This window comes from Peromyscus leucopus, chromosome 14, assembly GCF_004664715.2.
Source record: "Peromyscus leucopus breed LL Stock chromosome 14, UCI_PerLeu_2.1, whole genome shotgun sequence".
Lineage (NCBI taxonomy): Eukaryota > Metazoa > Chordata > Mammalia > Rodentia > Cricetidae > Peromyscus > Peromyscus leucopus.
In genome coordinates this window covers 58548833-58571568 of record NC_051075.1, presented here as the reverse complement: position 1 = coordinate 58571568, position 22736 = coordinate 58548833, and the positions used below count along the sequence as shown (strand labels likewise).

At 38.4% G+C, this 22736-nt stretch overlaps 1 protein-coding gene across 1 annotated transcript in view; it reads left to right on the top strand.

Annotated features, from left to right (window-relative positions):
* The first annotated feature begins 257 nt into the window (after nucleotides 1–257).
* The window catches only part of LOC114698814 (centrosomal protein of 128 kDa-like), a 120662-nt gene continuing 98183 nt past the window's right edge, over nucleotides 258–22736 (top strand). Inside the window, exon 1 of the mRNA XM_028877665.2 lies at nucleotides 258–504. Coding sequence (XP_028733498.1) covers nucleotides 258–504 — 247 coding nt within the window. The remainder of the gene's footprint in view (nucleotides 505–22736) is intronic.

The following is a 22736-nucleotide window of genomic DNA, read 5'->3' as shown; positions in this document are numbered from 1 at the left end:
ACATAGAAGATAAAAATAATGCAGAGACTGGCCTTTGATGATTATAATAGTTCTTATCAGGAATTATGTCTATATGTTTAGAAAATATTTCTGGATTACCTTCATGCATTATACAATATTCAGGGAATATTTACCTTGGGAAGCAAAGGATTAAGAATAGATTAACAGAAATGGGCTGAATTTAATATGTAAGAGTGAGGTAGCTAGCGAGAAGCCTGAGCCATAGGCTATGCAATTTGTAAGTCATATATGCCTCTATGTGTTCATCTGGGTCTGAGCGGTTGCGGAACCTCAGGGCCGTGGGAGCCAGGCGTGACCAGGAAAACTTGAGCTACAGCGGTGCAGAGTTTAAGCAAGCTAGGAGGATAGAATCCAGTCCTAGGGAAAGCTATAGAATGAGCTTGAAGCAGTGGAAATGGAATGATAAGCAGCAACGGAACTTGAAAAAGAAGTTAAATGATTTCCTGCTACAGACTGGAGATGACATTCCTGTATTCTTGGCATGTAAAATGAAGAGACTTTTTCGTGGTGCTCCTCACCAATGGGGAGAATTTCAGAAGAGGAGCAGGCTTTGGAGAAGAGAACAAATGTGTTTATTTAAAGCATAGTGCTAAGGATAGCAGAAGGAAAAACAGCATAGAAATGAGAGGCAAAATGGAGGAAGAATTGACGCGAGTGGACCACTCAAAATAAGTAGAGGGGTGTCTTTAGGTGATACATTAGTGGACAGTGTAAGACAACCTGTGTTCCTGAGGAGTGGGGTGTGGATACCATCATAGAATGTGGTGTGCATGTGTGTGTGTGTGTGTGTGTGTGTGTGTGTGTGTGTGTGTGTGCCTGCCTGTGTTTCTATTTGTGTTTATGTGCATGTGGGAGCCAGAGGTTGACATCTAGGGTCTTCTTTAATTGCCATCTACTTTGTTTTTTAAGGCAGTGTCTCTCTCTGAACCTGGAGCTCAACAATTCAACCAGTCTCAATGACTCACAAGACCAGATAGCCGTGTATGCCTTCTTAACACTAGGAATAGAGGCATGTGATATCATGCCTGGCTTTTTATAGGGGATCTGGGGGGCTGATCTCAGGAATTTATGGTTGCATAGCATATATTCTACCTACTGAGCCATCTCCCTATCCCAAGAAGTAGCTTTTTTAAATATTTGACCATTAATAAGCTATTAACTGCTACCATTTTGTGTCTCTAACAGTTAATGATTTTTGTACATAAATATAGTTCCCAATAGGTATAGTTACATCTAAAAAGACCACACAGCACCACACAATATTTCAGAGACTAAGAGGATAAAGAAACAGTAAATAATAGGAGCCTGGTCCAGCCCCAGACTTAGGTCTCTTTACTCTGTCATAGATCTGCAAACTACAATGCTGCTGGATTCACAGTGAAGGCTCATTTAGGTGTTTACATTAGTAAATTTCAGGCATTTTCATTGTATAGCATTGTATTCTTTCAATATAACCATCAGGAATGGTCATTACAATTTTAAACTCTTAAATATTTCTGAGACTATATATTAATGTAGAATAATACAGTAAAATAACCATTTTCAGATCCTTGCAGATGACACTAGAGAACCTACTTTGGTTTTGTCCTTTTATTTGCTCTGGGAGTGGTGGAGTTAGGGGTAAGAGTGATGCCGAGGTAGAATGATGTACAGCATCCTGTTGTGTGTCTGCATCAGAATTCAGTGTCTCAAGTCTATTATAGGTCAAAGTCAAAGGGAAATTTAATTAGCAAGTGCCTTGTCTGTAATTGAGTATGGGCTCCAAGGAGAACATTGTAATGAATTTTCATTGACAGATTAGAGAAGTGATCAGAGATGAATGAGATGAAGCTAGGCATATTTCTTTAAGGCTAATGAAGAGCAGGCAATAGGAAGCTAGAAAGAATAAGCCAAGCAAAAGGGTTACTCATAGGTGACTGGCTTCTACAAAGAGAGGAGGTGCTTATTGGTGGGTTTGGAAGTCTGGTGGCATGGAAGCTGTGTCATATAATAATGGCTTTCCACAGATGTGGTACTTTCACATTAATAAACTAAGCCATGGAAAACTACTCATGGTTGTAATAAAAGAAAGAAAGTGTTAAAAATTATAAAATGGAAATAATCATGATATCTGTGGCAGGGGATATACTATAGTAGAAAGAATATATAACTAAAGAAATTGCTAGGAAGTTTTTATTATAATCAAAGTATTAGGAAGTAGGCCAATATGGTAGCTGAGGAAATGGATAAACAAGCCCTTAAGCAGTTTCACAGGAGAACGTAGACTGATAGGGCTGAGGAGAGAAAAAGAACAGAAGAGGGGGAGATAAGTCAGATTTTGAGGTTGCCTTCCCTTAACTAGAAGTTGAGAAGTGATTGTTAGAATAGTGGGGAAATAATGTTGTTAGTTGATTTCTCACTTGTACAATCTGTAAAAAAAATACTAGGCTAAAACTCATGAATTGTGGAATCAAAATCCTGGAAAACATGCAATAAAAATGATTACTTTGCTGGATTTACTTCCTATTTGTATCTCCATGAATTATCTATATTGACATCACTGCCATTTGAAAAGCTTTTAAAATATGCATATACATACATACATACATACATGTGTGTGTGCACACGTGCGTGCGTGTGTGTGTGTGCGTGTGCACATGTGCATGCTAATGTGTGCATGTATGTATAGGTATATATATATATATATATATAGAGAGAGAGAGAGAGAGAGAAAGAGACAGAAACTAATGCCTGTTTTATTTATGAGTATAGTTAATATAAGATCAGAGTTGTCATCGCAGATTTCAACAAGAAGCTGTATTCTTAATGATGTGCTCTGTTCTGTAAAGTTTCCTAAGGAATTAACCAGAAACACCAATTATCATGCTAGCTTATGCTTAAAATCTTGCCGTTATTCTTATTTGCTGGACCACAGAATCTGGACTTAGTAACATTACTCAGGACTTTGTGACAAACATCTAGTTTCATTTGTTTTGCTCTTCTTACAGTTTACAGCTGAGTAGAATTATTGATGTTTCATGTATTAGAGAGGAGCTATGTGGTTCAAGAACTCCCATCCTAGACATGAGGTTCTTTGACCTCAGAGGCCTCTGTAGGAATCTTGGTACATCCGCAGTTGTCCAGAGTTCAATTGCTAGAGTTTAAGAATTTACCAAGTATGGATGCATCACATGAGAACATTTATTTAAACATGGGCCATTTAGTCATGTATTTATTAAGAACTGAACTTGAAGCAGACATTGAGATAGGCAAGAAATATACAATATGATCAGGTAGATCTCATTCCCAACTTCATAAGCTCTACAGTCTAGCTGTAAACAAAGTACATAGTTGGAGCTCTTGGCTTAGTTATAACTCAACTGGTAGATTACTTTCCTAGCATGCCTAAGGCCATGAACTTGGTCCCTAGCATCACATAACCTGGAAGTAGGATGTACATGTCTGTTGTTCTTGACCTTAAAACATTCAGGGGGTTTTAAGGAAGATCAAAAGTTGGCTATATAGCAAGTTCAAAGACAGCCTGGGCTATGTGCGACACTGTCTTGAAAAACCAAGATGAGAAAACCTAGGTGTGGGAGTAAGGGGTGAAAGAGATACATTAACCATAAGACTGAAAGTTTTCAGTCTAGGGCGGAGAAACATGATAGTATATGAAAGATAGAACAAGGCAGAGCAGGAGGGGTGTTGAAAATGAATTTCAAAGATAAAATAGGCTGAAGTGTAGCTGGAGGGCTTCTCTCCAGGTCCTACCAAGCTCCCACAGTCCTACAACCCACGTATAAAATAATCACTCAGATGCTTATATTACTTAAACTGCTCAGCCATTAGCTCAGGCCTACCATTGTCTAGCTCTTACTCTTATACTAAGCCCATTTCTGTTAATCTATATGTTGCCACGTGTTCTGTGGCTTTACCTGTTGCCTCTACATGATGTTCCCTGAACAGCAGCTGGCAGGTCTCTCTGCCTTAGCCTTCCACTTCCCCCAATTTTCTTCTCTTTGTCCCGCCTATACTTCTTGCCTGGCTACTGGCCAATCAGTGTTTCATTTATTACCCAATCAAGCAACACACATAACATACAGAACATCCCACAGTACTGAAGAGCAAGCAGAGGCTCGTTATAGAATCAAGTGAGCTTGTATGGCATATGAGGAGTGTTGACTTAATTATAGGGCTGCTGGGGCACCTTTTATGCTTTAGGCAGGAGAATTATATGAATGTTTTCACCTCAATGCTGATGGGCAAAATTTCACAGGAAAGCTTTTACAGTGTGAAGCATTACTATTAACATAGTAACCCTTTTGTATCAAAGTATAGTATCCCTTTGGAAGAAAGCAATAAAAGAAGACAGATTTTTTTTTAACTTTATCAGATATTTTCCTTTTTAAAATATGTAATAATATGGTGAGGACTAAAGCGATGGAAGTTTGGTTCACTCTTAGGGAATCTTTGTAAATAAGCACATTGGAAAATAACTCAGCATCCTATAAAAAGCTGTATGTGCACTTAGTATGTGACTAGCAATTCCCTTTGTAAACGTGCAGCTAAGAGAAAAGCTCTTGCACATTTGAACCAGGTGGTACACTCGGGTGTATATTCACCATGTGTAATTTTAGTATCTCTGTCTCTGTCTGTCGGTCTGTCTCTCTATCTCATTTCTTCCCCATCCACAGACTAGAACAATAGTATTTTCATAAAACAATGCACTTAAAATTGTTAAAAAAATAAAACCTTAAAAATGAATATTAAATACGTGAGCATTTATTTTACCAACAAGGTAGAATCTCAGTAATATAAAGTTGTCAGACTAACTAGTCACAGAATACATATATTACCTTCTATTTATATAATATTAAAAGGCATAAAATGAAACAGTGTAGGGTTTTCCAGTTTTGTGGAGTAGAGGTTTTTGGAATATGACCTGATAATTCTCTGGATTTCCTCAATGTCTGTTGTTATGTCCCCATTTTCATTTCTGATTTTGTTGATTTGGATTCTCTCTCTCTGTCTTTTGGTTAGTTTGGATAAGGGCTTGTCTATCTTGTTGATTTTCTCAAAGAACCAACTCTTTGTTTCATTAATTTTTTGTATTATTCTCTTAGTTTCTATTTTATTAATTTCACCTCTCACTTTGATAACTTCCTGGCATCTATTCTTCCTGGGAGACTTTGCTTCTTCTTGTCTAGAGCTTTCAGGTGTGCTGTTAAGTCACTAGTGTGAGATTTCTCCAACTTCTTTATGTGGGCATTTAGTGCTATGAATTTCCCTCTTAGCACTGCTTTCATAGTGTCCCATAAGTTTGGGTATGTGGTGTCTTCATTTTCGTTGATCTCTAGGAAGTCTTTAATTTCTTTTTTTATTTCTTCCTTAACCCATTGGTGATTCAGTTGAGCATTATTCAGCTTCCATGAGATTGTAGGTTTTCTGTAGTTTTTGTTATTGTTGAAATCTAACTTTAAACCATGGTGGTCTGAGAGAACGTAGGAGGTTATTCCAATTGTTTTGTATCTGTTGAGATTTGCTTTGTGGCCAAGTATGTGGTCGATTTTAGAGAAAGTTCCATGGGGTGCTGAGAAGAAGGTATATTCTTTCTTGTTAGGATGGAATGTTCTGTAGATATCTATTAGGTCCATTTGGGTCATGACATCAGTTAAGTCCTTTATTTCTCTGTTAAGTTTCGATTTGGGAGATCTGTCCAGTGGTGAAAGTGGGGTGTTGAGATCTCCCACTATTAATGTGTGGGGGTTTATATGTGGTTTAAGCTTTAGTAATGTTTCTTTTACATATGTGGGTGCCCTTGTGTTTGGGGCATAAATGTTGAGAATTGAAACTTCATCTTGGTGGATCTTTCCTGTGATGAGTATGTAGTGCCCTTCCCCAACTGGATCAGGCCCTATGAATAGGTGAGACAGTTGATTGGCTTGATCTGTTTGGGAGGCATCTAGGCAGTGGTACCAGGTCCTGGTCTCGCTGCATGAGATAGCTGTTTGAAACCTGGGACTTATACAGGGACGCTTGGCTCAGTCTGGGAGGAGGGGACTGGACCTGCCTGGACTGAGTCTATCAGGTCGATCTCAGTCCTCGGGGGTGGCCTAGATCTGGAGGTGGTGGAATGGGGGGTGGGTGGGGGGAAGGGGAGGGGGGCAGGAAGGGGGAGAACAAGGGAATCTGTGGCTGTTATGTAGAACTGAATAGTATTGTAAAATAAAAGAAAAAAAATGAAACAGTGTATTATATAGGGCTATATGGAAAGTTGTATATGCTGAATGGTAGCTGTACTATTTCTTCTTGTCATTTTTCTGACTATTACTGTAACATGCTGCTGCTTTTCATATAGATAATTTATACATTATAGAAAAAGTTAATTTTCCCTGGTTTTGTTACTTTCAAACAGGGTCATATTACAGCGTCCTGGCTGGCCTAATACTTGGTATGGAACTCAGGCTAACTTTGAACTCATGGAAGTCTTCCTGCCTCAGCCTTCAGAGTGCTGGGATTTGAGGCATGCTCAAACACATCCAGCTCAAAAAAACCAATTTTTAATCAGACGTTGATTTTGTAAAAGTACATACAGTAGGATCAAAGATCAGTTTTGCCCATCTATGGACTTGTAGTCAGCAGAGCTAGCTTCAGATTTCACTCAGTTAGTCTGCAGTTGTAGGGTCTTGGGATTCACAAAGTTCCTTCTTTAATGCAGGTGTGGAAATTCAGTTGTAGTTTTAGGAAATTAACCTTCATAAATTCTCCTTCTATGGCAAGCTCTTAGACCATTGGTTTGTGTTCTACTCATCTTTACACATCTGGCCTGGAAATCTAGGGCGATCTAGCTATGTTTTTACAACTCAATACTAGTCCAGGACAGTATTTAGTGAAGGTCAGTTCTCAACTTGCACAAAATAGGAACTATCCTTTTCTCATGCCTCAGTTCCCACACCTGTAAAAATTTAAGTCAAACAAAATTGACTCCCTAGGACCCCATTTTGTCTACCAACCGTCCCTGGGCCTCCTCATTAGGCTACCACTCAGGACCCATTATCACAATTCTTTGAAGTTAAATTACATAAACAAATGAGGCTAAACCTCTATGTACTTAGGAAACAAGACACAACACATGTTGCTCCACACTTCATCAATTGTAGTTACAACTTCAAATCAGAGATGAGCCTTCTAGAGCTTCAGTGACTGGTTTCTTCAGCCATGCCATTGTGTATGGAGACTGCTAGTGGTAAAGTTGTCTTCATTATGCAGAGTGGAGATGAGTAAACATGGTTTATTGTATTCAGGTCTCTTTGTGGCCTGTAATTTTGGATATATTGGTTCTTTCAGTTCTTCAGAGCAGTATAAGTTGAATAGTAAGTGTACCCCCTTTGCTCTTCTCTGAGCATTTATCCCTCTGTCCTGAATGTAATTTCTATTAATCATTAAAATGTTGATTCCCTTAAGTTCTCTCTCTCTCTCTCTCACACACACACACACACACATACACGTGCACGCGCACCCCTCTTTAAATTTTCAAAGTCAGAATATCTCATAATTGTGTGCATGTGTGTATGCACAAGTATGTATTTACATTTATAGAAGACAATCCTGTATATTGGTCTGGGTGAAGCCTCCCAGATATTCATCAGATTCTTAAAGCAGATGATCACTAATCTATTGTTGGACATTAGATTCTTTGGAAGATGGGGCTGTTGAAAATTACAAGACATTCTTTGCATATATACAATTCAGTGTTTTAAACTACACTCAATTGTAGCTCTTTGCTTAAACAGGTATGAATTTTTTTGTTTCTTTATAAGCATTTGCTTCTTAAATTTTCTCATAAATGAGAAATAGAAGTTCTGCCAAACATCCTATACACTTTTTTTTTTTTATAGTGTTTGCAGGATCATTTCTTCCTGTTCATCTTAGATTAGCCTGAACATTAACAGTGATTGTTTTTTGATTCTAGCATCAGGCATTGCTTTGTCTTTTATATGTAGATAACTAGTCTTTGTTATATTGGCCAGTCCTTATCTAGTGCAAACTTCTATATGTTCCACCATGAGAACAAATTATGCAAGTATAACAGGAATATTTGTTTATTGGCTCATGGAACTGGGGTTTTTAATCCTTATAATTTACAACTAATGTGTGTATTACTGTAACCAGTAAGAGCCTATTGTGATGTGGTATTGACCATATGGCTCAGATTCTTTCAAAGGCTTAGTTTTGGATATTTCTTCACAGCTCATAATTTGTGGGTTACAACAGTGTTCATGATTTCATTTAAAGAGAATAGGCAGATGGACTAGCCTAATGAATGTTCTTCCCAGCTAAGTATAAACTCTACAGCCTGGAGAAAAGTTAAATATCAGCTATTCTACCACACTGTCATGGTTCTTAATTTTAGTAAAACATATTCATTTATAATCACATAAGGAATTCTATAGTGTTTCGAAAATCACACTTGAATAATTTACAATGAATTGCTCTTAATTGTTGGAACTTCATTTTCACTTAGAACCTAAAGCTATGTAATAAAAATGTCCCCTTAGATGGTAAAGCATGATAGTTATAATAATTAGCATTTAAACCTGATGGCTTTGATCATGGTCCACTGATCACCTTGCTTCAGTCCCGCTGAACGAAGCAGAAGGCACTGTTTTATTTCTTGTTAGTGTTGATGATCATTATATGAAGATGTCATCCATCTAGGTTGGGTTTTAAGGAGAAAGATGGGAGAGATAGAGAGCTGAATATTGAGTTTGTTGTCTTGAGACTGCTGCATACAAACTCTAGGCACTAAGCTGTATCCTGTTTCCCCAAAGAAAAATTAGTATCCTATACTTTATCTGCTTGACATTTCTTTACAACTTAGTTTAATTTTTACAGAGGTCTTGATCGGCCCAATGAATAGCAAACTATTCCTTTAAAACACAATAAATTTTGATGATTCTACAAAAAAAAAGCAAAATATGTTGTTAATAGGATAACTAATTTGTGTGTTGTTTCTAGAAATATACTATCAGAGAAATGTGTGAATGAAAATTTAGAAGCTCAGATTAAGTAAGTAAGTTAACCTTAAGCCACTTAGAACCAACGAGCCGTAAAAGCCTTGTAGGAAACCTTCCTGCACACCTGAGGGTTTTTCTAAGAATGTGCCTGACGACATTGCACTTGTACAAACCTTTCCTTATATGGAAGAATTTTACCTAGATCCTTTATTAATAACTTATTTCTACAATTTCTTAGTCTCCTAGCACAGGAGACTTTTTCTGTCTGACAAAGAAATTTATTGATGAGTATGTGTTTGGAATGTGAAAGTCCACTATCAGATACATTTTGTCACTCTACGCATGGAACAAAACTACATAAATACATACTTAAGAATGCTCCTGTTTCTCCACATGTGGAAGGATATGGATATGCCAGTTCACATGTTGAAAGTGGCTTATGTATAAGAAAAATGATGTTCTCTTTTTATCTTCTAGTATATTAAGACTATTTGTAGATTGCTTTTTACAATTTGATGCTTGTTACTATACCTAATGATTTGGCATTTGAGCTAAATAAAATGTCCCCTCTATATGTAAAGTACAAAGCTATGGATAAGTAAGTATGTATGATGCTTCTTGGGATAGGGAGGAAAGAATTGTTCACTAGCATTCACTTTTTGAGGCTTTGCTCTAGTTGCCACATAAAGTCTCAAGCTCTTGTCCAAAACCATGTACTTGCTATTGAAAGGGCAAGTTTAGGGATTAGCTGGGCCTGTGAAACCACCTTATGGGTCTGTAACCCATGTGTGTAAAGTTCACTAGACTTTCAACCCTGTCGTCCAAGCTCTTTCCTGATTCCCATGCTCCTGAGAACTAAACTGCCCTTAAAAGAGCTGTACTGAGGAGATTTTTGAACTACTTTAGACACACTGACAGCTGACACTGGGGAAAACTCCTATGGGAACTTGAGGGCAATCTCTGGTGTAGGCTTGCTTTGCTCTCTTAGCTGAGTAGAATTGTGCTCTATTTGCATTATGTCTAACGCCAAATATTTGGGTGAGCAGTCACTGTTTTGGATGTTAATAAAGATTTTCTAATCACTTTTGCAATCCCTGCAGGCTTCCCATTTTATTCTTGAATTATACAACTTTCAAACCCTTCTCTTAAATGAGATTCAAATATATGTGCAGTTTACTACATCATGAGTACAACAAATGATACTAGTTTAATGCTCTATTCACTCACTAATTTGCTTATCACATGTTACAGGAACATTTACAATGAGCCTTATGGTGTTGTACCAGGATCAGTAGCAGTGGCAACAATGAGATTCTGTGTAGAGGTTAAAGTTTTATGTGGTATTTGCGTCCTATTTTGCAATATGTGTGTGTTTCTGTAGTATTTGATAGTTGGTTGAGAATGATAAAGGTCTATTTGAAGTTGTTATGAATGGGGAAGTTAATCTAACTTTTGGGGAGAAAATGATATTTTTTTTTTTTTTTTTTTTTGTTTTTGTTTTTCGAGACAGGGTTTCTCTGTGTAGCTTTGTGCCTTTCCTGGAACTCACTTGGTAGCCCAGGCTGGCTTTGAACTCACAGAGATCCACCTGGCTCTGCCTCCTGAGTACTGGGATTAAAGGCATGCGCCACCACTGCCCGACCTATGATATTTTTTTAGGTGTATTAAATGTTAATGTGTTTTATTTTAAGATTTTTTTTTAAAAAGTTAACTCTGGGGATATTAATTTCAATCAGTGATTTTTGTGTCACTGACCGCATGAAAATCTGATGAAAACTTTACTTACTGTACAGAAAAGTACGCACATGCACACCTTTCTGACTTTAAGATCAGGGAAGCCTTTGAGTAGCCATTGATTCTAACTATGAATATCCTTATCTTTAAATTGTTACAATATTCAGCTCAAATAAATGTGCTTTCAAGGTATGTTGCTTTTGTCTGATTTATATCATCCTAATCTCAGGCAAAGAGGTTTGAAGGGAAAAACTATGTATACTTAATGACTAGTTTTTAACTACCTTGTTCATGCATTTTATTTGTTGTCCATATTTCTTATAATGCTCTCTAGTTCAATTGTATATATTTCAGTCATAAGTTTGAAGAATAAAATCCAGGATCCTCTAAACCACTGAATTCTATTTCAGGATTGGCTGATTATGGGCCCAGGGGTAACTTTGGCTTTGTAAAGTAGTAGAGTATTTGAAAAGGAGAAGGTAGAGCCTGTAACACCTACAGTATTTGTCAACTGGTCATTTGTAGAGGAAGCCATTGGCTTTTGTTTCCTCTCCACTAAGTTCAGCAAATGTTTGTTGAGTGCTTCCTGCACTGATTCATGTGACATTCCGCCTTGATGTTTACCTGCTTCCTATCTTGGTACATATGTTCTTGTTGCATAAAATGTGAGTATATATTAGAACATTTTATACTTCTTGACCACAAAGTGTAAAGCATTTTTTGGATTATGGAAAATGTTTTATATCTTGAATAAAAGAGGTTGGCAGCACATAGGAAAGCTTGGAAGTGCCCTGGGATGAAAAAATAAAACGTTGAAGGTGCCACATTTGTCTAGGTGTGAAAAGAAAACAACAAAGGATGCAGGAAATAAGCAAAACCACTTGAATCCACATACCTATTTTAGCCGCAGAAATCCCTGAGCAGCTCCCTAAAATAATCCATGCACGCATGTTTTCCTTCCACTCCTCTGTACCTGTCTGTTTCCATTTTAAAAGTTAGGCAAACAATTCCATGTCTCTGACTTCTGCCCTTCTCCTCTTGCTTATAAGAAATGAGCAAATGGAGAGGTGAAAGGTCACAGCCTGCACATACCTGCCCCTGAAAGAAGCCAAAACCAAAAGGTCTAATTTTAGCCATCCTTCCTTGGGGATATCAGAAGAGTCACTAACAGGAATTGTTTGGAAATCAGTAAACAATGTGCTGTAACATATGAGTCATTTCAAAAGAACAGAGGCATGATTTTCATGTGATAGCAAATGGAAAAAGAAACAAGACACTCCTTGTAGCCAGCATAAGACATGAATTATCAGTGAAAAATGTTGAGGTTAGAGATATTTTGAAGTCAAAGCAAAAACTATATGTCAGTAGATTTAGAACTGACATTTGTGAAACAAGAAAGCTAATGAAGTTCACAAACTAGAATGCATTCCTCCTCCCATCTTGCCATCTTTTTTTTATGCCTCTATTTATTTTACATCCCAGCTGCAGCCTCCTACCCCATCCCCCCCTCTGTCCCTCCTCCACATTTCCCCCCGTCCCATCCACCTTTTCTTCTATCTCATCCAGGAAAGGACTGTCTCCTGTGAGTATCAATAAAACATGGCATATCAAGTTGCAGTAAGACTAATAAGCACCTCCAAATATATTAAGGCAAGGTGACCCAGTATGAGTAGTAGGCTCCCAAAAGCTAGTAAAAGAGTCAGAGATAGCCCTGTTCCTATTGTTAGGAGTTCCATACGAGGTCCAAGCTATACAACTGTCAAATATATGCCGAGTGCCCAGGTCAGTACCATGCAGGCTCCCTGGTTGTAGGTTCAGTCTTGGTGAGCCCCTGTGAGCCCCAGTTAGTAGATTGTGTGAGCCTTCCTGTGGTGTTCTTGACCCCCTTGGCCCCTACAATCCTTTCTCTTCCTCCTCTGTAAGATTCCCAAACTCTGCCTAATGTTTGGTTGTTGGTCTCTGCATCTGCTTCCAATAGATACTTCATGAAGCCTCTCTGATGACAATTGGACAGGCATCAATCTGATCACAGGTGATTTGCCGTCTTTTTTATTTGTTACATGTCACCTGGTTAGTATATTACTATTACTTCAGATAACTTTACAGGGTTTTGTTTGAACTGTAAACTTTGCTATTAATCCCCCTTCATGGCCCTCTTAACGTTATAGACCTCAGATACTATACAACCCATAAGCTTAACCTTTGGTTGGTGGCAGCTAGTGGTCTGTCAAATTAATACATTCCAAGGGATTTTACCTATTGGTCACAAGGATGTCAGGTGAGACACAAAGGAGTGCAAGGAATGGCCAGAAGGTCGAAGCGTTTCAGGTCCAGGTCCCGATTATGGTTGAGTCTTGCCACTCATTGCAGTTCTTATCAGTTAATCAGCCTTGCAGAAGCTCTGTATAATGTACAGCTCTTTCCAAAAGCTTCCATTCATAGTCTGCTTCTGACCATGAACAAATGCCCTTATAATAAGAATATAACATTTGGGCTTTCATATGTGCAGTTTTTAATCATAAATTTTACACAATCAGAATCTTAGACAAATCAAAAAGAAATGAATTCAAATGAATTCGGTACACAAAAGTCCTGTTGTTCATCAGGTATGCCATGTTAGAGCATGTCTGACTTTGGAAAATAAATATGGTAAGTAATTTACTTTCTACCTAACTGAACCTTTCTTACTATGATGGCTAGTAGCTTAATTACTTTCTTTTTTTTTAACTGTAATTTAGCATTTTGTTATATACTTTTATTTCAAATATTATATATTTTGTCCCCCCCAAAGTCTTCATTTTAAAAGAAAATATTTTTTCTTTCTTTCTTTTTTTATTTTATAATTTAATTTAATTTTACATATCAGCCACGGATTCCCTTGTTCTCCCCATCCCCCACTCCCCCACCATCCACCCCCGCACCTTCCCCCAGCCCCCCCCCCATTCCCATCTCCTCCAGGGCAAAGACTACCCTGAGGATTGAGTTCAGCCTGGTAGACTCAGTCCAGGCAGGTCCAGTCCCCTCCTCTCAGGCCGAACCAAGCGACCCTGCATAAGCCCCGGGTTTCAAACAGCCAGCTCATGTAATGAGTACAGGACCTGGTCCCACTGCCTAGATGCCTCCCAAACAGATCAAGGCAATCAACTGTCTCACTTATTCAGAGGGTCTGATCCAGTTGGGGGTTTCTCCACTATTGGTTCATAGTTGATGTGTTTCCATTCGTTTGGCTATTTGTCCCTGTGCTTTATCCAACCTTGTTCTCAACAATTCTCGCTCATACAAACCCTCCTCTTTCTTGCCAATTGGACTCCTGGAGTTCCACCTGGGGCCTGGCTGTGGATCTCTGCATCCAGTTCCCTCAGTCATTGGATGGGGTTTCTAGCATGACAATTAGGGTGTTTGGCCATCTTATCACCAGTGCAGGTCATTTCAGGCTGTCTCTCATTGCCAGTAGTCTATTGTGGGGGTATCTTTGTTGATTTCTGTGGGCCTCTCTAGCACTTTGCTTCTTCCTATTCTCATGTGGTCTTCGTTTATCATGGTCTTTTATTCCTTGTTCTCCCTCTCTGTTCTTGATCCAGCTGGGATCTCCCGCTCCCCTAAGCTCTCTATACCACTCTTGGGCATATACCCAAGGAATGCTCAATAATACCACATGACACTTGCTCAGCTATGTTCATATCAGCATTGTTTGTAATAGCCAGAACCTGGAAACAACCTAGATGCCCTTCAACTGTAGAATGGATAAATAAAATGTGGTACATATACACAATTGAATACTACTCAGCAGAGAATGACATCATGGGGTTTGCAGGCAAATGGATGGATCTAGAAAAAATCATCCTGGGTGAGGTCACCCAGACTCAGAAAGACATACATGGTATGTACTCACTCATAGGAGAATACTAGATGTAAAACAAAGATGACTAAACTGCTACTCACAACTCCAGGGAGGCTACCTAGAAAACAGGACCCTAAGAAAGACACAGGGATTGCCCAATGACAGAGAAATGGATGAGATCTACATGAACAACCTGGGCGTAAGTGGGGGTAATGAAGGGCAAGGCTTGATTTCTTAAGAATTCACAATGTAATGTTTCAAACATTATAATATGCAGAAATGAGAAGTTCCTATGCACAAGCCAAATTTAGAAAATAGTGACGTTTGTCTTATTTGAGTGATGTTCGTGGCATATATTAATAGAATCCTTCCTTTCCCTCAGTTTTTAGATATGATCATTACTCTGAACCAGTAACGGTCTTATATTGCTATTTATTTACTTGTATGGCATTTTTTTATTTTACATTTTCATTTAGGTTTTGGAATATATGTGTGTGTGTGTGTGTGTGTGTGTGTGTGTGTGTGTGTGTGTGTGTGTAGGTGTTCTTTATCTATTCCAGAGCTGGGAATGTAGCTCAGTATTGGCACACTATCATTACCACAACAATCCCCAAATTTATCCATTCCTGACTTAAAGCTTACTCTGGTTCATTATCTCCACCCTTGGTCATGAGGTAGACATTAGGATACATTTCTTTACTATTGAAAAGCACTGTTTACCAGTTCCTTGCTCTTGCTCTGTCTTATGCTTTAACACTGACCTATATCCTCAGTCCTGCTTTTAGTGAATAAAAGGTTCCTCCTCTATCTAGTGTCTGTATTATGCCTTCCTTAGTAACCGGCTGTTTATCTTCATAGAAAAGGCAAGACTGACAATTGTGTTCTGTCAACATTTTAAAAGTATTTTATACTCCTGTGGCTTTTGCTAATGTTATCTTTTATCAACCAAGTTGTTGTTTGTACAGACAAGTTTACTTTCTTTCTGTATGCTTTTTGTCCATGGTCCACCATTTTAGGTACTTAGAATAGCTTCATTTTTATTTACTTATTTTTCCTAATTATATTTCTGTTCATCATTCTTGGGATTCCAGTTCTACAAAATTCTTAGTCATTTTATTTTCTAAAATTATTTTTCTCTATTTTGTCTTTATGTAGTTACTAGAAGTTCTGTTATCTATCTCTATTGAAATTCCTTAGCATATATTCATTGCTCTTTAAGATGATTTCTTGTTTTGTCCTTTGTGATGTGTTCTATTTAATTTCATTTCTATCTAATGCAACACCTGCCCATTAGTACCACCCACCCCCATTTATATGGTTGAAATCCCTGCTTCACAGTAGCTCAGTAATGTCCCTGGGTTACCTTGATATTAAGTGAAATGGGTTTTGAAACCTTGAAGCCTACTAGAGAGGTAATGCTCTAAACAAAATACAATGCATGTTTCCTGATAGCAAAGGAGCACAAGCCTTGTGCATCAATTTGTCAGTTTCTGTCTTACTCATGCCAGTGGTTACATGAGCAGTTAATTCTGGTCTTGTATGTTTTTGAATAGATGGCTTATAAATTTATGTTAAATGAATCATAGAGCTAAGTTTTAACCCAGATGATCTTTATTTCCAATGCATCTTCCATATAGTAATGGCTAGTTTACTTAGCACCATTTTATTCTCCTTGGAGTTTATTATATAGTTTATTGCATGAGAAATCACTAGTCCATCTATTGGAAGTTTTGTTGAAGGAATAAAATGATTTTCAATGTGATAAGATGGAATCATTTGGCTAGTGTCTGTTTAGAGTCTTTGTTCTATGTCTGGCTAGATTTAGTTGTAATGTACTCTGTGGTTTTCAATTTTTTTTTTAACTACAAACTATATCACATGCAAATGTCCTTATAGCTTTCATACTCTTAATTAAATGGAAATAGCCATAATAATTTAGGTTTTTTTTTTTTTATGCCAGAGATAGTTAGGTCTTGATGAGTTTATCTAAATTTGCCTTTCTTCCCTCACTCAGATGCCTTATTCTGATAATCACTAATGTGAATGTGAAATTCATTACTGATATTTGGGAAAACTCAAGTAAATTTGGATAGCTTACATGACCCCCTTAATGTTTGCTTTGAAGATCCTATTAGCATTCTTCATGGTGTCTAGAGATACAAACACTTGAACTTAAAATACTGTGTCACATAAATCATTTAAATTTAGGTAATTTGACATAACAGAGAAAGTGCAGGTGCTGAAGTCAGACCTGGGTTAAATGTCATCTTGCTAACTTCTTATTATATAGGGAACATTCTCTGTCCACCTGTCCCCTATCCTAGAAAATGGAAGAAGTAATCGTCTGCACAATTTGATGACGATGAAATGAGAAAATGCATCCACACTCTTAGCACAGTGACTAGAGCACAGTGCACATCATCAGTTCCAGCTGCTCTAATGTCACTGTCACTGTGATACTTCCTGCTAAGCGTCTGTCCTTGCATTGGAGCACTCACCAAATGAACAATCAGGGAAGAAAAAACGTGATACTGAAACCAAATGCAAAATTTTAAATCCTATTAAATAATTGAGTCTGGTAGAGACACAGTGTCACGTAAGCAGAATGAATGAAGCAGCCTGATCCTTTTGAGGATGGTGAATGTCCTTGGTTCCTGTATTTTGTAGCTGCAACTATTGCCTGTTTAGCCTTTCTGTACTTAAATTTCTGCTGGTCAGGCTGCAGGCTATGACATAAAATGAGCTAGTCTCTCTCTCAGCCCTCTATATCAGTGGGCCTGTCTATAGCTGTCACCTCTAAGCCTGCCATCTTGGCCCTGCACTGTTGATGCCTCTGTAGTGTTTCCCCTACACATCTGGCTCAGTTTTCTCCATCCCTCTCCCTGGAGCAGGTGAATATAATTGTTCCATTGTTACCATCCTTCTGAGTTGCCTCTGCCGAATGCAGACCTCTGAGTTTTACTGTGAATTATAGTCTATGGTCTATATCTCATAACTCCAAGTCTTAATAATATATGCTAGCCCAAGTAATCTTATTTGATGTACCCTGATACTTTCCTGGATTTTAGCACCAAACTCCGTATTTTGGGTTTCTTGGTAGGACTGTTACTTAACATCATGTTTGTTGAGTTACAGATTTCATTATCTCTGCATTTATAAATTTGTGTGGCTGTAGAGTTCTCCTTTAAAAATGGTATATGTGGGTTGGAGAGATGGCCTACAGATTAAGAGCACTGTCTGACTGTTCCAAAGGACCCAGATTTGATTCCAAGCACCCACCTGTGGGGACACAACCATCTATAGCTCCATTTCCGGGGGATCTGATGCCCTCTTCTGGCCTTCACAGGCACCAGGTGCACACATGGTGCATAGATATGCATGTGGGCAAAGCACCCATATACTTTAACAACAACAAAATGTAGTGTGTGATCTTGATAATTAAAATTTGATTTCTAGATTGTAGCACTAGGCTGATTTCTTACAATGATTAATAAAATGCCAACATGACTATTGTCATGTATTATTCCTTATTGTACACTGACTTAGTGCTTATTACTTACTAGCCAGTGAGGATACAAAGTCTCATGATACACAGTGATGTACAGGTATGTGTTCAATGAAAATTCATAAAACTGTATTTGGTAACCTTTTTGCATTCTTTCTACTTTATCTTTAAAAAAGTTTTGTGTCTTCTGAGGTTTTTCTCTTGTTTTGTCTAGCAAGAACTCAGACATTGTCTCTTTTTCTTTGATTATAATTGTAACATATATAGGTATATAAATACACATGCAATGTTCTTAGTTGATTTTTATTTGTATACGTACGATTTCAGGGTTAACTACTTTGCAGAAGGAGTAGAGGTTTCTGGGAGGGGTTGGAGGAAGAAAAAGGAAGGAGAAGTGATATAATTACATTTTAATTTAAAATTATATTGAAAAGTTTAAATAATGGGGGAGCTCCAACATGTAAATTAGTGACTCCTAAGCTGTGAATGCTGTTCCATGAGTAAATCTCTGCATAATTATAGAGAAAAGCTACTGGGTCCTAGGGATTTATAAAATTTTCTCAGAAAAAAATAACACTCTATCTGAATTTTAAAGGGCAAACAATAATTCTCCAACCCCTAAAGAGCAGTCAGAAGAGACAGGGTAGCACTGTGAGGATGGTGTGTGTGCCAGCATCCAGCCTGCCTGAATGGAGAGGCTTGTAGGCGGCTGCTGAGCTGATGTTAGGCCTATTGTTTTCTGGATCCAGATCTACAAAGAGTTTGGGCATTAACCTGAAAAGTTTAAAGGAGGTACCCAGTAAAGGATCAGTGATGCTTTAGCTCCAACACATATGTTTGTTAAGAGACAACAATAAAATATAAAAAGTTGTGTTTAATTTCTGTAAAAATTAAAATTTAGCAAAAACATGACATTTCTATTGTCTTCACAATTGCAGATTAAGTATTTCTAAATTGTATTTTTTTTTTGTTACAAGTGTTTTTTTCCTATTTTGAAAATAGATTCTTTTCTCACACAATATATCCTGATTGCAGTTTCCTCTCCCTCTACTCCTCCTAGTTTTTTCCACCTCCCCTTCTATCTGGAGTCACTCCTTTTCTGTCTCTCATTAGAAAGGGAACAGGCTTCTGTGGGATAACACTAAGATAAGATAAAACAAAAAGTAATACATCGAAGTTGGACAAGGCAGAGCAACAGAAGGAAAAGAGCCCAAGAGAAGTTACAAGAATCAGAGTCCCACCTGTTCACACACTCAGGAGTCCCATAAAAGTGCTAAACTGAAAGTCATAATATATACACAGAGGACCTTGTGTAGACTCCTGTAGGCCTTCCGCTTGCTGCTTCAGTTTCTGTGAGCTTTGCTCATGCTGGTTTAGAGGGCCCTGTTCTCCTGGTATCCTCCAGCCCTTCTGGCTCTTAATCTCCTTCTGCCTCCTCTTTCTCAGGGTTCCCTGAGCTTTGAGGGGAGGGATTTGATGGAGACATCCCACTTAGGGTCGTTCCAAGGTCTCTGTCTCTGTGTGTGTGTAATGTCTGGCTGTGGGTCTCTGTATTTTTCTCCATCTGCTGCAGGAGGAAGTTTCTCTGATGGCAGCTGAATAAGGCAATGATCTGAGTATAACAGAGTAATACTAGAAGTCATTTTATCACTACTTAAATTTTTAAATTTATTTTATTTTTTTTAAGACAGTAGTATTTGGTTTTATCCTAGATCTCTAAACTATCTAATCTGTGGTTCTTGGTCACCTGAGCTGTGTTGGGTATTAGTTCCATTCTCATGGAGTGGACCCTAAGTCAGATCAGACACTGATTAGTCACTCCCACAAGCTTTGTGCTATCATTATCTTAGCATATTTTGCAGGTGTGACAACATTGTAGATCACAGAGTTTGTGGCTAAGTTCCTGTTTATGTTTCTCTTTCAGTAGCCTAAGAACACCTTCCCATACCAAGGATTCTAGAATGTTGGAGTGAAGGATCTATATAGTCACTAGCTTGACTTTTCCATGTTCAGTGAGCTGTGTGGTGTTTTTTTTTTTTTTTTTTTTTTGGCAATAGGGCCTTGCTGTCAGTTTGTGGAGAGCAACTTATTGTCTTGGCAATAGCCTGGGTTGTTTGGGGATTTTCATGGGACCCCTTTGACCACAAGCATTATTTATTTATTTATTTATTTATTTAATTGATTAATTTATTAAGAAATTTTCTATTCTTTTTACATACCAACCACAGATCCCATCCCCTCCCTCCTCCTAACCTCTAGCCTTTCCCCCCATCCCAACCCCCGTTCCCACCTCCTCCAAGGTAAGGCCTCCCTTGGGGAGTCAGCAGAGCCTTATACACTCAGTTGAGTCAGGTCCAAGTCCCTCCTCTATGGACCATAGGCAGTGGGCTCCAAAAAGCCAGCTCATGCCCTAGGGATAGATCCTGATGCCACTGCCAGTGATCCCCTTAAGCAGATCAAGCTATGTAACTGTCTTGCCTATGCAGAGGGCCTAGTCCAGTCCCATGGAGGCTCCACAGCTACTGGCCCACAGTTCATGAGTTCCCACTAGTTTGGTTTGGTTGTCTCTGTAGGTTTCCTCATCATGATCTTGATGCCCCTTGCTCATAGAATCCCTCTTCTCTCTCTTTGACTGGACTCCTGGAACTTGGCCCAGCGCTTGGCATCATCAGATAATAAAATAACTCTGTTATGTCCCAAGATCATTTGATGAGCAATTCTTGTCACTACAGAATGTTTGAAGGGTCTATTGGCTTGTACTCCATAGAGCCACAAGATCGTAGACATGAATCTACTTTACTGTTTCATCATTATTTTAGTATTAGCAGGTTCTTGTCTACCTAAGTTTTTGAGAACAATACTTATATAATGTTTAATTAGACCTGTGAGCCTAGCTTAGTTGTTTCTGTGGGTTTCCTTGAGATGACTGTGGCCCTGCTGACTTGTACAATCCTTTCTCCCTCTCTTGAACAGTATTCTCCAAGCTTGGCTCAATGCTTGCCTGTGGATCTTTGCATCTGTTTCCATCAGTCACTGGATGAAGACTATCTGGTGTCAATTAGGGTAGTCACCAATCTGATTACAGGATATGGCCAGTTCAGGCACCCTCTCCATTACTGCTAGTAGTCTTAGCTGGAGTCATCCTTGTAGATTCATAGGAGTTTTCCTTGTACCAGGTTGTTACCTGACCCAAAATGGCCCGTCATCAAGATGTGTCTTTCATTGTTGTCCCCTCCATCTGCCCCTCAACCCAATCCCTCATGTTCCCATCCCAGCTGGCTCCCAGTCTACCCAGGAGATCTCTTCTATTTCCCTTTCCCAGGGAAATCCATGTGTCCCATCCCGCTTTGGGCCCTCCTTGTTACCTAGTCTCTCTGGATCTGTGGATTGTAGCCTGGTTATCCTTTACTTTACAGTTTATGTCCACTTATTAGTGAGTACATACCATGTTTGTCTTTCTGGGTCTGAATTACCTTACTCAGAATGATTTTTTTCTAATTCTATTTATTTACATTCAAATTTCTTGATGTCATTATTTTTAACAGCTGAGTAGTACTCCATTGTATGAATGTACCACATTTTGTTTATCCATTCCTCAGTTGAGGGACATCTAGGTTGTTTCCAGATTCTAGCTGTTACAAATAATGCTGCTATGAACACAGTTGCACATGTGTCTTTGTGGAATGATTGAGCATCCTTTGGGTATGTGTCCAGGGTATAGCTGGGTCTTTGGGTATGTGTCCAGGAGTGGTAGAGCTGAATCTTGAGGTAGATTGATCCCTAATTCAATGAGAAACTCCCCTATTGATTTCCAAAGTATCTGTACAAGCTGGTTCTCCCACCAGCAGTGGAAAAGTGTTCCTCTTACTTCACATCCTCTCCAGCATAAGCTCCCATTGGTGTTTTTGATCTTAACCATTCTGACTGGATGGAATCCAGAGTTGTTTTAATTTTCATTTCCCTGATGGCTAAGGACATTGAACATTTCTTTAAGTGTTTTTCCATCATTTGAGATTCTTCTGTTGAGAACACTCTGTTACATCTGTACCTCATTTTAAATTGGATTATTTTGTTTTTTGATGTCTAGTTTCTTGAGTTCTTTATATATTTTGGAGATCAGCCCTCTGTCAGCTGGGGGATTGGTGAATATCTTTTCCCATTCTGTAGGCTGTTGTTTTGTCTTATTTACAGTACCTTTTGCTTTATAGAAGCTTTTCAGTTTTATGAGGTCCCATTTATTAACTGTTGCTCTCAGTGTCTGTACTACTGGTGTTATATTCAGCAGTGCCTACATGTAGTCAGCCTGATACTCAAACCACACAAAGACTCTACAAAGAGAGACAATTACAGACCAATTTCCCTCATGAACATTGATGCAAAAATACTCAATAAAATACTTGCAAACTCAATCCAAGAACACATCAAAAAAGATCATCCACCATGATCACGTGGGCTTCATCCCAGAGATGCAGGGATGGTTCAGCATTTAAAAATATATCAATGTAATCTACCTTATAAACAAACTGGAAAAAAAAAAAACAACACATGTTCATCTCTTTAGATGCTGAAAAAGCATTCCACAAAATTTAACACCCCTTCATTATAAAAGTCTTGGAGAGATCAGGGATACAAGGAACAT